The sequence below is a fragment of the Manacus candei genome, unplaced genomic scaffold (genome assembly GCF_025592945.1).
Source record: "Manacus candei isolate 608988 ecotype Guabito, Panama unplaced genomic scaffold, ASM2559294v1 h1tg000014l, whole genome shotgun sequence".
NCBI classification, from domain to species: Eukaryota; Metazoa; Chordata; class Aves; order Passeriformes; family Pipridae; genus Manacus; species Manacus candei.
Window position 1 is genome coordinate 53,692,984 of NW_026138062.1, and position 16,845 is coordinate 53,709,828.

The 16,845-nt window shown below is 44.0% G+C and overlaps 1 protein-coding gene across 1 annotated transcript; it reads right to left on the reverse strand.

The window, feature by feature from the left end:
* Positions 1–481: 481 nt before the first annotated feature.
* C1S (complement C1s) lies at positions 482–9,488 on the reverse strand. The gene is made up of 12 exons (XM_051780746.1): positions 9,295–9,488; positions 8,763–8,827; positions 8,132–8,336; positions 6,871–7,048; positions 6,479–6,604; positions 5,662–5,861; positions 5,296–5,449; positions 4,947–5,062; positions 4,636–4,714; positions 4,254–4,391; positions 3,680–3,754; positions 482–1,720 (listed from the first exon to the last, which is right to left on the reverse strand). Exons 2-12 carry the CDS (start codon positions 8,765–8,767, stop codon positions 927–929), a joined length of 2,070 nt encoding a protein of 689 aa, XP_051636706.1. The 5' UTR covers positions 8,768–8,827; positions 9,295–9,488; the 3' UTR covers positions 482–926.
* Between the last annotated feature and the right edge of the window lie 7,357 nt (positions 9,489–16,845).

The window sequence follows — 16,845 nt, forward strand, 5'->3', positions numbered from 1 at the left end:
ACCATTCAGCTGTATTTCTGTTTTTCTTGTCCTCTACTGTCCTGAATTGAGTAATATGGAGCAGAAAATACCCCTAACACTTGTCAGGTAATCTTTTCCCACAACACTACCTGCCATAAATCAAGGGAAGGACTGTTGTGGGAGAAAAGTGAAACTTCATTTCTTATCTAAGTCCATAAAGTTTGAAAAAATAAAGCCCGAGAACCAGTGAATGAAAGGATTTTGAAGATGTCTGTTCTGTTTAGCTTGATTGAGAAGTCTGAAGTCCTCATTGCTGGTAATGGTTGATCAGTGAGATGCAACCATCTCAGAAGAACTTCATAAAGACTCTCAGGTAGAGAGGTGAGGTAGCACATGTTTTAGCTTGGTGCAAGCTGGCAGCATAGTGGGTCAGAGTGTGACTAGACATACAATTTAGGGAGTTCAAGGAGAACTAGGTCTAGACTGAGAAAAAGAAAGGCAATACACACACAATAGCACATTGCACAAAAGGCAGTTTGGACTTTTTTAATGCTGTTAGATATTCTGAACAGTAAAGGAAATACATAAATCAGAAACCAGGCTCTGAACATATATTGGGAACCAACAATTATTCTTTCTTGTCTTCATTGAAATCTCCCTGTTAGGTGAGCCATGGCCAGGTCTTCTCCAAGTGGGAAAAAATAGGACAGAAAAAAAATAAAAGGAAGCTCTTTATTCAGAACAACATGTTGCTCTTAAGCTATTACGAGTAGAAAAAAGAGAATTTCCCTTCCCAGACATGATGACAGCGGGAGAAACAGATACATATTCCCAACTCTCCACTCAGCATAGACACAATGAGTTACATTGTGTTATATATTGCCCATTATATACACAGAGTGAACAGGATCACAGCCAGCCCAAACATATAGTCATCATTCTAGGGTACATGTGCTGAAAAAGAGCTATTTCTGCCAAGCTTCTTCATCCTCATTCTTGCTCATGGTCTCTCTAATCCAGTCCAGATAACGCACTACCTTGGTGTAAAGACCAAAGGTGCCGCATTTCGGTCCCCAGGAGATCAGCCCCGCAACATAGTACCGTGTGTCATTAAGAGGATCTTGGATAGCATAGGCTCCACCACTGTCCCCTTGACAGCTGTCCTTGCCCCCACCAGCACAGATCATATTGTCGGTGAACAGGTAAACAACAGAATCATCGTAGCCCTCTGGTTTCACAGATCGGCAATTGTCCATGTTAACCACGGGAATCTGGGCCTTCCAAAGATCCCTAGGTAGTTTTCCTCTCTCTCTCTGGCCCCATCCAGCAATGTAGCCCAGAGTTCCTTCTTGCAGCTCATATTCAGGTGATTTACCAGGAAGACAGAGGGGTGAGATGTTTGGACCCATCTTCACAGGATCCCTCAGCTTCACTAGTGCAATATCATTATCAAAATCGGTCCTGGTTTCTTCGGGCTCCTCCTTCCAACCAGGATGGATGAATGAAGCTTCTGGGATCAGACGTTCAGCATTATACTCCAGAGATTCTTTACTAACATCGACTACCCCAGCGTACATGGTGGGCTCTTCATATCCCTCCAAAACATGAGCTGCAGTCATTACCCATCTTTCAGAGATGAGTACACCACTTGCTCTTGGGTCATGGAAATACACCTGCCAGGGAAAGTTGCCCTCTTCTGCACGGGTGCCTCCAAAAATCCTTGCTTTGTCTCGGATGGGATTACTAGGTATCCCACAGACTGGAAAGAAAAGAAAAAAGAAGAGGAACCAGATGGGAGAATTAGCAGTTACAAACAGGGGGTTCTTTGGTACTGCTAAAAAGCCCATAGTTGCCTCTTTCCTGTGCCCTCTAAATCATTTTTGGTTCTGAGTAACCAATGTTTATATTCTATGCCACAGAGGTCACAACTAGTATTTAGAGAGAAATTAAAGAAAATTTTATCAAAACTACTATCAATACTCAATTTAAACTGAAAATACTAATTCTCAAATTCTTTTTTCTGGAAACCAGTTGTCACCCCACCAGTAACACCATTTAATTGCCTTCTAGCTGGCATTTTTCCTTTGCTGCATTATGCCCTTTACATGAAGGAATTGTCTTTGAAAAAATATTTGCTTAATTTCTTAGAAATACAACACTGCTCTTTAATTTTTTTTCTTCTTTTTTTGGTGAACTCCAGATACTCTCAAGTTAAGTGTTCAGGTTTGTCACTGATGTTTTACCATTTTTCCTCTCCATTCTATTAGTATGTAAAATATTAAGCAGTGTGAGATCTCATCTGTGGGTCTTATGGTTGCAGAGATGCTCCGTGCTTTTTGAGTAAAATGTTCTGTAACATTTTGCAGAATGTGAACACCAAGGGCAGAAATAAGATTGGCCATTCTAACATAACTAGGAAATTGATTTCTTATCACATTGCCTTGTTTACAGTGAATCCTTAGTCATATAGTCAGAGATTAAGGAACTATAGCCAGCAGGTAGCTTCCAATTTGAGTGAAGTAGAGTTTGTTAAAGAATTTTACATAATCATAGCAGGATTTAGGCTGGAAGGTACCTTTGAACATCTCTAGTTCAACCTATTCCTTCCTAACTGCCCTCCCCCCTGCCCTCATAACTACGAAGTCAGGTTGCTCAGGGGCTTTGACAGGTGACTTCTGATTATCTCTCAGGGTGGTGATTAGCCAGCCTCTCTGGATAACAGTTCCAGTGCTCCTGGGGAGCATTTTTCCTTAAATACAGTCAGAATTTCCTTTGTTGCAACTTGAGCCTGTCATTGTCTTTTCTTGCTGTGTCCTACTGAGAAGAGTCTGGCTTCATGTTCTTTGTAACCTCCTCTTGGGTGGTAAATTCCCTGACCTGTATCTTACGATTTGTCTTTTGCACTGTTCATTTATACAGTCCAAGTCACTGGCTGAGCTGGCCCTTAAGAAGGTTGAATCATCTTCATCTGGATCTTGTACTTTGCCAATGAGGATTTGGGGGTTTGAAGTAGTGAACAGGCCTCATGTACAACTAGGCCTAGTCATGCTGCCTCCTCTAAGAGGGTAAGTTGAACAGAGTGCAGTATATACAAGTTTTAAAATTCTCTCTATCAGCTGGAAGTTGAGACCCAGCTATAACTCCCAGAAGTCAGGAGCAGGAGCACTACCCTCCCTGGGAGACATAGTGTCTCCCAAGTACACAAAGAGAAGATGAGAAGGTCCTTTAAGACATAGTAACTGTAGCTGAATACTGAAGGACGCATTAAACCTTAAGGGATTAGGCTATGACTTCCAGTCAGAGTAGTGAAAGGCCTTTCCCTATAGTGCTGCAGTGTAGCCTGGGAGAGACTGAAGACAGAGAGGTCCAGAATTGTCAGATATATTTTTGACCTGTCAGTCTTTTTGCTACTTTCAATGACGATGGAGATCTAAAGCACTGAACAACTTGAGAATATGCACAGTTGAAGGTGGGGCAACTGGTGCAGAAACACACACTGATGCTTGAAGAGGCCCTGTTATACCAGATGTCTTATTATGTTTCCAGCTTCTTTCTCCTGCCTCATGGGGCCCACAACTTTCAGAAATACCCTGTTCAATGTGACTCAAACATGAAAGGATCAACTGTACTTTCAGGCTCAACAGTTTAAAAACACAGGGATGAAAGAAGCAGTGGTCTTCACAGGCCACACATATATACACACAGTTCTTGGTAGTACCTGGGGCACATTTTGGTAGCTTTGTTCCCATCTCTTCATTGACCCATTCTCCACTGGCTGAGCACTGATACACCACTTTGAAAACATGAGAAAAAAAAGGACTTCCATAAGGATATAATCAAGATGAAGAGAGGGTAAGTAGCATTACTGTATATGATGCTTTAACCTTCTCATTTCCCAGGCAAGCACAGCTTGGTAAACATTGCTGTTATCTACCCACCACGGTGCTTCTTTCCCTTTTTTTATAGAGACCTCATTTAATACATTTCTTGAGTCCTTTACTTTTCTACCAGAAATCTGTGCTACGTGTGACAAAAACCTCCATGGTTTGCTCACAAGGCAAATGAGAGAGGACTTGCTAATGCATTTAGGGTCAACAGTCCACGTACAGACATTGTTAGAGTGTATTAAACACAGAGGTAACACAAAACTACTGCCTGCAACCCCACACCAATAAGAACTTTTTCCCAGTCTTGACCTGATGGGATATAATACCAGCCCCATGACAATACCAGAACCATTTCTTAGGCCTTTGATCAAATAAATGTGATTGTGTAGCAGAGGAAATACTTACCATCCCCTTTGTTTTCTAGGGTATAGTAAGGTGCATCACACTGATACTGGACAGCAGCTTTATAGAGAGGCTCATGGAGTTCAGAGACATATAAGGCTTGGGCGTTGTCAACAGGAGGGGGATCACCACAGTTCACAGCTGTAGAAACAAAATAAAAATGATTAAAGGGGCATCCTCACTCAACAATATGATTATTCTGTATGATGGGGAACCACTCAGCTTCTCTGATCCCTGCACAGCCATGGGTGCTCACTTTCTCTGTCACTTCAGCATGCTCACCTCCCAGTCCTTCAGCATTCACCTAATCTGGCGATATAGTGGATCTATAGCCTAAAGACTCCATTCTAGCCTCCTTCCCACAGTACAGAGACGGGTCACTTACGAACACAGCTCAAACGGGAGTTGCTCCATTCACCATTGTCCTGACAGCTGGAGTAAAAACTTGTGATGCTATCTCGTTGCTAGGAAAAAGAACACATGATCCATGTAAGTCTCTGGACATGAAATATATCTGATATAGGCGCTCCCATGGAGTGTCCTTAAAATACTGCTGTGGCTGGAAGAGGTTTCTGCCTACTACTGCTGTGTTGAAAACTTTGAGTCCCCAAAGGTACTCAGGGCACCTGATGGGAAATGGCCTCATGATGTTGCTGAGAGGACCAGAGTGGACACATACTTTTTTATGTAACTTACCCTCACAATTTCATAGCCTTCCACACAGGTCACCTTCACATTGTCCTTTAAGATATACCTGTCCTTCTTTGGGTCAAGAACAGAGTTGGGGATGACACTCAGAGGACAGGTTACAGCTTTGAAGAGATAAGTGGAAATCAGTGATTATTTGGTTCAAGATTTACTTTCCTTCCAGCTCCCAACTTCTTTCTCCCAGTGACTTTTTTCTCTAGTAAACAGACCTCCTCTTTTTACTCAGTATCAGCAGCAGTGAGCATGTTAATATGCTGTTGTACCATGAATTTGACCTGGAACAAACCCTCTCCCTAACTCAGCAGCAGAGTGAAGGCATTCCTAAGTGTTTACTCACGATCGCCATAGTAGCGTATTTTCCAGCCTTTGTGCTGTACAGCATGGTCTGTCTGGAAGATTATGTCAAGGATGTTGTTCCTAATTTTGATTTCAGGAGGACCTGGGAATTTGCTGCCACAATAGGGACCAAAATGTTGTTTTCCAGAGACAAGCTGGGAAAATAACAATCAAAAATAAATGAAAAATATCAAATGTATTTAGAGAAAGAGTAAAATGCATGCTCAATGTGTACATATTCAAATGCATTCTCACAAACTCCAAAAGGCAACAGAGCTGAAAATAAAGTTAAGCAGTCAGAGAGTTTTCTGAATATGAGGAGGTTGACAGGAGATCCAGAGCACCCTGACTCCCTCCCCACACCTACTGTTAAGCTGTCGAGGCAAGTCCCATTTGAGTCGGCTGGTTCCACGTCGAAGTCCCCGCTGCGTATGGTCAGCACCACGAAGTAGCCTGGACTCAGAGCCACTCGGTACTCACACCGTGAGTTCTCTGGGTACTGGTCGGGATAGTTGGGGCTGGCAATCTCCCCTGAGAGCTCAGTGAAGACATTTCCACTGCAGTTCACTAGGATTAAGGAAGGAATGGAAGCAGGATTCAGAAAGGAAACGGTCCATGTGCGCTGCTGCTAAACTGCTTCATGCAATAACCGTGTCACAACATTGTATCTCTCCAAGAAACTGAAGCCAGGTCCGCTGTCTATCCAGTTAGCCAGACTTTAATTCCTTTTCACCCTCCACCTGCAATTTAGGCTCCTTTCATCATGCTCTGGTCCTCATATTATACTCCTTTCAACATGCACCGTTTGTGACCTTGGAACTTTTTGATTCAAGCCAAGCAGGCCCTTGGCCATCTTTTGTGTCTTTATGGAACTACCCTGTTTTGTTAGAGATTTAAAGACTCAAAGATAGCAGTACGCTAAGGGTCTCCATCACAGTCTTTATAGAATGTCATTTAATAGTTTCTTAATTCTCTTGACACAAAAATAAAAATAAGAGTGTTAAGAATACGTTAATAGAAATTTCCTAAATCACAGTCTACTGCAGTTCAGATTCGCAGTGGGTTGGGGTTTTTTTCCCCAAAATATACCTGTAACAAGTGGCAGAGAAGGTCTTCCAAGTACAATATCTCACTTGGCCTAAATTATCTCTTGCTTTTGACCACAGCTCGTGTAGATGTCTCACCTCCACAAGTTCTGTTATCCTCATAGAGGAAATAATCTGGTGGACAGGTACAGAAGTAACCTCCAATGTAATTATTACAGTAATGACTGCAAGGCTCCTCCACAAAATCCGTGCACTCATCCAGGTCTGCAAGTGTGAAAAGTGGAATCAGCCAAAATTAGGAGAGGGCCCTGAGGGCAAGAGAAAGATTAGAAAGTGAAGCAAACACTAAAGGATAATAAGGAAAAGGTATCTCTAAGACAGTATTTATACTGGCCATGTTGGAATGCAGTCCTGTCTGCTGGGATCTCTTTTAAATAAGGCATTCTTGTAAGGAAAACCCTTCTATCAGTTTTTCTTCCTGCTCCAGCCTGCACAGTACAAAGATTCAGAGGAGACTGTTTTAACCTTACCTACTGCAACATAGTAGGCTGCAAAACCAGTGAAGCGCTCCTCATTGGAAAAGTCTGATTGGAAGCTCAAAGTGAGGGTGTTGTAAGGGACATGAAATTCCTCCACAATCGAGGAGCCAGGGGCATGAGGTTTCTTCCGCCCACAAAGCACGCCTTCAACATGGTCACCAGACAGGATCTGCAGAAGAATTCAGAGACCTCTTACTTTGCTACTGGAACGTGTGTGATTACCAACACTTGATTCTTTCAGCTTATGGGTGCTAAAGTGTAGCTGAATGGAGCCCCTAGACAACCAGTTGTATGATATTTGTGAGACACTTGAGTAGTGCTCCCTCCTACTGACTTCACAGCTGTGAAATACCTGTCTTAAATTCTCATCTGGAAATTAATCCAGACAGTTCTCTGTTAACATCCTTTCCTCATGGCCACTTGTATAAAAAATGAGCACCGTGATTCAAAATGGCAAAACCAGTCCCTGACAGTCTGAAGAGCAGTCCAACGGGTTCATCTGTTTGTTGCAAAAGGACACGTTATTACAGAGCAAGTCCCACCCTAGTCCTCCTTGAAGGTCTCCTTCTGGTGGTGCACCTGTTCTTATTGCGTCTTTTCACACAGAGATATGGCAGGGTAGAATGGTCTTGTTTCTGCCTGTTTGTGTGGAAATGTTCCATCTTTAGTGCCTTATGGGACAACGTGGAGTAGAGCTAGTTTTAAGAAGTCTGTGGTACATAGATCATAGAAAACTGTGGTGGAAGGGACCACAGCACTTTATCTGAGTGCCCGCTATCCGTAACAGATGGATTGTTTCTAACCTCAATCCTTTCCAATCAATCTCTGATTTCATTTAATCATCTATGTCCACTCATGGATTAATTCTGAATAATTTCAGGCACAGACAACCATTACCCTAGGAAAACAGTCCTTTTACATCTACAGTTCACTGGGTAAGAATATGCCTTGCAACAGGGAAGTGTCAGAAATGCCTAAGAAGGCTTTTCCTATGAATATAGGAGAAACATGGGGAGAGGGGACATAAATGGGACAATCAGCTAGCAGACAACACTCATGTGGTTATGAGGCAAACTCAAATCCTTTAGTGACTGTTAGTGGAGATATACTCAGTTATTTGGGCTTCTTGGAGCTCAGAACATGAAGGATGTGCTTAACTCCTCTTCCAGCTCTGAGCTTTGTACACAGCTTTGCTGTTCTGTGTTCTATCCCATCTTCATGTCTTTTTCTCACTCAAGGACGGGGACAGTACCTTCACAAAGTCGTATTCGCAGTTCTGTGATGGTTCAAGATCCAGATGCGTGAAATAAAGGTGAATACCATATCCTGGAGGGACCTGGATTTCCCAAGATTCCTTCACATCATTGGGATACAGCTGAGGATAATTGGGTGACAAGATCTCTCCATACATGGAGGCCGCATCAGCCCAGGCAGGGAGAGAGAAGAAGATAAGGTACCTGAGAAAAGAGGAAGGAAGATGGCATTGCAGAAGGCTTCTCCGTCCACATACATGCACAGTGCCCAGTGAAAAAGCTAGTCTTCAACTGTACACAGCATGCAGCAGGGCTCCTGGCTCTGGAGTTTTAATGACCAGTGCTGGGCCTGTGTGGGGATTGTCTTTCTCCTGTGACTTTTCACACAGGAGTACAACCTCAGTGGTGCTCTCTGGTTCTCTCAAGCTCTGTAAGAGCTGGTAATGCTGCAAGAGCTAAACACAAGGGTCTTAAATCCTATTTCCTACTTCATTGTCCTGTTCTTGAAGCTACTTGCGCTATAGATACATTCAGATCTGACAATCAGTACAGCATTACAGGAAAAACACCTAATTTATAAAATGAGATTACTAATAAACCTGAGTTCCCCTTGGAGATTTAATAACTCACCACATCTGGAAAAAGCAGTTCTTCCTTTCTGCAAACTTTCACGAACTGGACTTTGGAGTTATGATCTGGGACAAAAAACAGTGTGATTGATTAATGTTGCCTGTGCTTCTGCATGTCCGTTAAGTAGGTCAAAGACCCTAAAACCCCAGCTTGTGGAGACTAGGCCAATGTTTTGCTTCAGAAGCAAGTTTGTATCTCTGTCTCTTCCTGCATATAGCAACCCCAAGCATCAAGAAGGGATGCTTAAGCTCCATATTGACAAAATGGAGAGATGATCTCTATCTTGGTACTCATCAGTACTCACACTCTGTGACCATCAGGGTGTCCGGACACCATGCTGGTGCACAGCAAATTAAGACAGAAACACATTCCCCCCTCCCCCCCCCAGGTACCCAATTCATTCTTCTCAGCACCTCAAAAATCATTCTAAGACCCTGGGGTTGGGGAGCAGCTTGTCCTGACTCTTCCAGCTGTCAGACAGCAATGCTCGGAAATATTTTCCTTTCTCATTTCTAATGTTTGCAATATTTACCTTCTCTCCCTAGTTCATGTCTGGTTTTCTTCTCTCTTCGCTTCTCTTTCTAATCTTTCGCTTTTTCTTCCTGTGCACACCCTCCTCCAAACGCACCCAAAGCAGGGTCCGGGGAAGGGAGCTCTAATTCGCAACATCGCAGCACCCTCTATCTGTGGAATGCGGCTTACCAGCCTTCCCTCTCGGGTGAGATGCTAGCCTTGTCAGCTCTCGGCAGGAAGGGGAATTCCCAGAAATAGTTGCACAATCCTGCTGGCCCAGGCTGCCAGGGGGAGTGCACAGGTCTCGTCTCTATTTTCGGGAAATCAGATGACTTTTGGGAAAAGGGAGGGGTATAGAGTTTTCGGTTGCTGTCCCTCTCTTCCTCTTTCCCCTCCCTTTTAAAAGTTGGGAACAACATCCAAAGGGTGTAGAAAAGGGAGAGTCCAATGCTTCTGCATAGAAAACTTGTTTGATCATTCTGTCCAGAGATCACTTAGCTGAAGTTCATTCTTACTGCAACCTGATGGCCACGGAGCTGCTCCCACTGCTCCTCATTTGATGCTTCAGAGACCCTTTTAAAGGGAAAAAAACCCCAAAAGATTTAATGTTGTGCCACTCTGAGGCTACCAGTAGGAGTGGGAGTGCATGCTTTTGCTGGATTTGGTATGGAACACTCATGTAAGGGTTTAGGACTAGGAATTCATAACTACCTCTTTATTTGTCAAGTGCACTTCATGTAAGAGCATGTTCATCATGTTCACATTCATCAGACTTAGCCCCAGAGCAAGGTAGATCCAAGACCCTTACAGAAAGGAGTTTAAAGGCTTACACTAGGTAGGACCCTTAATCCAGCCAGTGTCCACAGGCCAAGACTAAAATACAAACTAAAATCCCTGCCACTAGTACTCTAGAAACCCCCTTGCCTCACAAACCAGCTGCACTAGGATTGGACTATAAATGAAAATGTAAAACTCCATTACAGCCTCTACTCTTTACAATTGGCACAGCATACTCCAGGTCTTGTTATAGCCAGGAAAAAAGTGCTTCAAGTTTTAGCAGGCCATAGGCAAAGTGCATTAGCAAAGCCTGGCTGAAAGAGTTTTTTATATTGTCAAGGGAGAGAAACACCTACAGATGAATCATAACTGACTTCATTGTAGTCAGGATAAAGGCTTTGCTTGAAGAACATGACTAGTCTATTTTCAATGTCAAACTGAGAATGGAGAGAGAGAGAAAACAGTGTCATCTCACTTCTGATATCTCTTGGGAGCACAGCTTGATGTTTCTAACTGGAATTTTGAGAATCAGGAAAACAGTGATGAAAGATACACAACAAATCATGGGGAGATGTTTTCTCCTCTGAGCTGAGCAAAGTAAAAACCTTGTCAGTGACTCTTTGAGCCACAATCATATTTTAGAATGGGCATGGCAGAAATCAAATGAGTGTGGACTGATATATTACGTATGTCATTTCACTGTAAGGGAATTGTATATTTTCATATAAAACCTGACTCGACTTGTCTGTAGCAGTGGTAGATTAATATGTGTGTGAATAGTAATAATTCTTTAGAAGACATATACCTATTAATTAAGAAAAAGATTGCTGATGTTAGTTAAGTAAAAAAGTAGCTGCATTTTCTCTCGTCACATATCTGCATAATGCTACTATTTATGCAGAAGACTGGTAATATCTATGTATGTGTTTACACTGAATACATATACAGCATTTGATTCCATTTGCTTAGATCTGTATTGTTTTTACAACATGTAAAATGAAACAGCTAGGTAATATATTTCACAATTCACTGAAATTATGTCAGGTAACAATTTAAAAGAGGCAAAATCGTGCCATTAAGTTTAATAAATGATAATATTAAGTTTGTCAATACAATATAATTCTGCTCAGAGGCACACACATTCTCTTAAATTCCTAAATTACATGACCACGTACTACTTTTCCCAAATTGCACAAGATAAACCTTTTCTTAAGATGACTCAGAGTTGAGTAGCTGTAACCTTTCTGCCAGATGTTATGATGCACAGTAGTGTTCCAGGTTTCACAAAATTACCGTCTAAAACAGGCCTGACTGGCTTGTCTTCCCCCAGGAAACTGGGGGGGGGAAAAAAGCTTTTCCCAAGTTCTAAAGAAAAGCCACACTTTCCCATCTGGAAACATTGAGTCAGTACCTAAAGCAAAGGGAGTAAATATCAAAAGAGAAAACAACATTAACTAAGCGAAATCCATCATGAGGAAGTCAAGGATATGTAAGTAACAAGTAAATATGCTCCAACTACCAAGACCCTGGCAGTAATTTGCTTGTTTCCTGTTCTGCCATTAAGAGGATTCAGTGGGTTTCTTGCTCACTACACTTCCCACTTCCCTCTTGTGATCCAGGGCAGTTTTGTTACCAGTCACTAAATTTGGAGCCTTGTGTAAACCCCAGGAAAACCTGCCAGTGCGGGTGTGTTCAGAACCTCTCAGTATAACCCATAGATTTCCATCTCTGCTTACTGTACCAGGGGCATTTTCACCAGTCTGTTCACCTCTTTTACTCCCTCCATCACCAAGTCTGAATGCAAAGGTCCCAGTAAAACCTGGGAGCTGGGAGCCTCTGCTCTGTGCACTGTACCACACTGAGATGCCTGCTGCCTCCTGACTCCCTTCCCCTATGCCCCTGGGTGTAGCTTCAAGCAGCTGTGACTGTTAAGCACAAGCAATGCCTGTACAGGCAATGCACTACATTTCCTACAAACAGAAGCCCTATAGTCATTCCTACTTTTCCCTATTCTGACTCACAGCTGAGATGTCTCACCGTGGGATGACTGGTGTGGGTTCTGCTGTGACCTTCCAAGGGATATCCATCTTCATGGCACACGTGGCATTCCAGAGCTGAAACTGTGGCTGAAGAGGAGCAGTTGCATCTATTTGAGTAAAATATTCCTAAATACTTTGGCTTACTTTCACTTAATCATGGAATGGTTTGGGTTGGAAGAGACCTTAAAGATCACCTAGTTTCAGTCCCCAGCAATGGGCAGGGACATCTTCCACTAGATCAGGTTGCTCCAACATGGCCTTGAACACTTCCAGGCATGGGGCATCCACAGCTTCTCTGGGTGACCTGTGCCAGTGTCTCAACGCCCTCACTGTAAAGAATTTCTTCCTAATATCCTGTCTAAACTACCTTTCTTCAGGTTAAGGCCACTGCCTCTTGTCCTATCACTACGTGCCCTTGTAAAAAGTCCTTCTCCAGCTCTCTTCAGGTATTCCAGCCCCCTTTAGGTACTGGAAGGTGCTATAAGGTCGCCCCGCACCTTTCTCTTCTCCAGGCTGAAAATCCCAGCTCCTTCAGCCCTTAAACCACAACGCTGTAAAACGTCGAGGTGAAGCCGCTGCTGGGAGAGGAAAGGCGACATTCCTGCGGCAGGAGAACCCGCCGGACTGAAGCCATCAGTGCAGACACAGCTCGCCGATCCCGGCGGCACCGAGAGGCGGCGGCAGAGACCGGCCGGTCCCGGGGAGACACGGCCCGGGGACTGCCCCGCCCGGCCCCACAGTGGGTATCGGGGGGGGTGACTCCCCTGACTCCCCTGGGTGACACGCCCCGTGCCCGGCACGGCGTGTCCGAGCCCTCCCACCAGGAACAGGGGCCACGAACTGCAGCTCCCCCGTTTCGTGGAGGGGGATTTCGGGTGCGGAGCCGGTGGTGCCTGAGAATCAGGCTCTGACATTGCGTAGGACAAGAGGAGACCTTGAGACCTTGGCCTCAAGCTGCCAAGGTTTAGATTGCCCATTAGGAAAAAATTCTTCTCTGAAAGGGTGTTCAAGCATTGGAAGAGGCTGCCCAGAGAAGTGGTGGAATCACCATCCCTGGAAGTGTTCAGAAAACATGTAGATGTGGCACTTAGTGACGTGGTTTAGTGGTGGACCTGGTAATGTTGGGCTGATGGTTGGACTCGATGACCTTAGAGACTTTTTCCTTCTAAGATTAATTTGTGCAATAATCTCCAGAGTGAAAAGGTGACATGATTTCAAGCGTACTATTCTCTCACCACCTCCAACACCACAGAGTCCTAGTTTCTCTGTCTCTCTGGTTTGCATTCACCCACTCCTGAATTTTTCCCCTGCTGCCTCCAAGGCCTCCTATTCATCCGTCTAATGAAAACTTATTTTCATGTCTTCTCCTGCCTGTTATTCCAAGCAGTCACCCTTCTCCCTCTATACTCCACCTCTTCCTAGTGGTTATTTCTCTCTCCATCCTCCCTGTGCTTCTCTCTTGACACCATGATTGCCAGCAGCAGACTTCTGTCCTATCTATTTTTACTCTGACTCCTGCTCTTGTAGTATCTTCCTCCTCCCCATCAGTGTTCAACCCTAAACCCACTCCCCAGATAGTTACCTTGTCCCAGGTAACTCGCTCCTTTCCCATGGCCATTTCAATCGGGGTAGGCACCTGTGCCTGCCTGGGAGAAGAGGCACTAGTGAGGCAGAGCACAAGATTCCTGTTTCAGTCCCTCAGCATACAAGAAATGGTCCTGGAAAGAACGTACTGCAAGAGCTCTTGAGGAACCATCTGGGGTCTCGTGCAGTTGTGGCGTGTGGGAAAGCTGCATGAACCACTGGAACACAGTCAATGGAAATGAATTTACAGAAGTTGCAGCAGCTCCATTCCCATATTGCCCCACCGAGCTCATGTGAATCTCAAGTTTCATATTAATACCTATGTAATGTTATGAAACCACGGTGTATCTTCAGGACAATAAATAAATATTTTTGGCTACACCCCCTCCTCTCAAGCATGACACCACTATGATTATTAAAATAATAATACTACTGAAAAATAGCAGTACACTCATCATGATTCAAGTCTCAAAACCAGCTACTATGCTCTGACCCGAATTGGCTATCTAGCATTTAATCTAAACAGGTCAAATATAGCAACATTTCAAGCATCTGAAAAAAGAATCTTGCAATGGAAATTGTTAGGGAATCTCAGGAGCAGATGCTGCTTCTGAAACCCATCTCTGACAACAGTAAATTACAGAATGAAAGTTCATATGCACTCTGTCTCACCATACAAGTAGCTAACCTCAAGTGTATTAAAATACTACAGTATTTAAAAAATTCATTTCACAAATAGTGGACATTTCTAGTAAGTTCCTCTTTGCACAAAAAAAGTGTGTTAGGGGGTTGTTGCCTCAGCTATTCCAGAACACAAAGGTCCTAGACCAGAATTTGGCTAGCCCAGCATAAAGCCTCTAACTCTCCCCTTTTTCTGCAACCTCGGGTCTACGGGAGGACACCACCTGAGAGGGACTGTGGTCCAAATCCATTTTTCCTGCTACAAATGTGTCCTCCAAAACCAGACGGAGCACCTTGCCTTTCGAAAAGCAGGAGTCTGCATCTGCAGGAGACAGAGGTCTTCTTGGGCAGGACGTGTACCAGCAGAACATGCAGAAAGCTAAGCCCAGTGCTGTAAGCTCTTGTGCCAAGCCCAGCAGAGTACCAGTGGCTGCAGCAACAGTGGCATGGTTGGTGCCAGGTTACAGCAGTCTGACCTTCAAAGCAAGGCCATTGCCCACAGAATCTAAGTAATCCTCCAGGTACGATCTAAGCTTTTATGAAAAGAGGACAAGAAGGGAACGGGAAGGATGAAAGGAGGAGAAGCCTGATGTGGAGGTTTAAGGGAGAAGGCAAGTGTATGGAGACATTTCCCTGGTATATTCTCCCATTTTTGGCTATCTAAAATGTAGCGACATACTGAGCCAGAAGTTATATCTGTATGCTACTGTTAACATGTCCTCAGTGGATCTTTTTTACATGAATATTCTCATCACTCTTTAACTCATTCGTGGACTTTTAATAGGACAATAACAACTATAGTCACCTGTCAGACAACAGCACAACTGAGCAAGATAGAGACTTTAAGAGGTTACCCCCTCAGAGTGTTAAATCTGTGGGATAATTTAATTATACCAAAGAAGGGACGAAGCTTGGTTATGGAGTGGATTCCTTCAGCGGTGATGCTAAGAGGCCTTTCTGTAATCTGGCTCTCCACTTTCATTACACTTCTACAAATGTTGAAATTTGAGAGGATCATTCCTTGTAAAACATGACAGGGGGAGGAATAGACAGTCATCATGCTCACATAGGACTCACTCAGGAAACTGGCCTGAACACCATAAACACACAATTGAACGTGGAAATGAGAGACAGATATTCCTTGGAAAGTCAACTGGCAAACAGTAACCAGTTAGGGTGGACAAACACAGTAACCTATTTGTAAAGTCTAACCTGATGGAGTCAGAAGGGTTTTCAAACCCCCACTGAACATCTTGGCCTGCCACTCTGCACCTTACACTGTCTTCAAGGGACCTCTGGAGATCAAGGCCGAGATCTCCCCTTCTTCATTCACTTCCTTACTGCACTGATTACTCTTCATTTCCATTTTTCTCATTTTCTGTGAGAAAAAGTCATCTTCTGAACATCTCCAAGGCTGAAGATGTCCCAGCCTCTCTAAGCACCTGTTCCCATGGTGAACCACCCTTTGGTCCAACTGAACTTTCCTTTGCAGCAGCTTAAGGTCATTGCTTTTCACAGTTTCACCGTGGACCTCTGAAATGATTCTGGCTCAGTTCTCCCTTAGCTTCATGTCAAGTCCCATATTATTTTGAATGCATTTATTTTCTGAACTTTTTGAGGTTTCTGTCAGATCACTCCTTCATTCTTTTCACCCTTTGTCTGTTCTACTCTCTACACTCACTACATCTTCTGCTGCACAGCCCAACGTGCAATTTAACTGCTCTTTCAAGACTTTATCCTCTTCCTTCTCTTGATCTGTGCCTTTCCCACTAAGAAATGGAGGATAGGAGAAAATCCACATCATTTAAAGTGAAAACTGTGCCCACCAGGGCCTGTTCTCAGCAGGTGAGCCCACCCCACAGCCACACCATAACCTCATGGCCAGACCTGCACCTGAAGCAGAGTAATCATATGTGCCAGCACAGACTGGGAGACAATGGACTAAGGAGCAGCTCAGCAGAAAAGATCCTGGAGGTGCTGGCACACCAGCCCATGATACACCCTAACAACACACTGGGTGGCATGGATGGCAGCAGAGTCAACAGGTGGAGAGAAGCAATTATTTCCCTCTGTGTGGCATAGATACAGTTGTATTTGTTTCGCTGCGTTCACTATGGACTCTCCAGCACAAGAGAGGTGTGAACCAACTAGAAAGAGCCCAGTGGAGGACCACTGGATAGGTGACTAGAGCTTTGATACTGAGGAATCTGGATTTGTTTAGCCTGGAAAAGAGAAGGGCAAGAGGAGGCAAGGTCTTTAGCCAGGTCTTCTATATAAGTGAGGTCCAGATGGGCGTGTTGCCAGATAGTCCCTCTTCCAGTCAGATTTGACAAGAAATGGGATCTCATTGGGGCTGCTGTCTAAATGGTGATGATAAAGAGGATAGAGCAGGATAAAGAGGATGATTTAGCACTGGCTCAGGAGGCCGGGGAGGCTCGGAGCTCTTCACCCATAAAAATGTACAGAAAGTGCCCAGGCAACACCCTGAG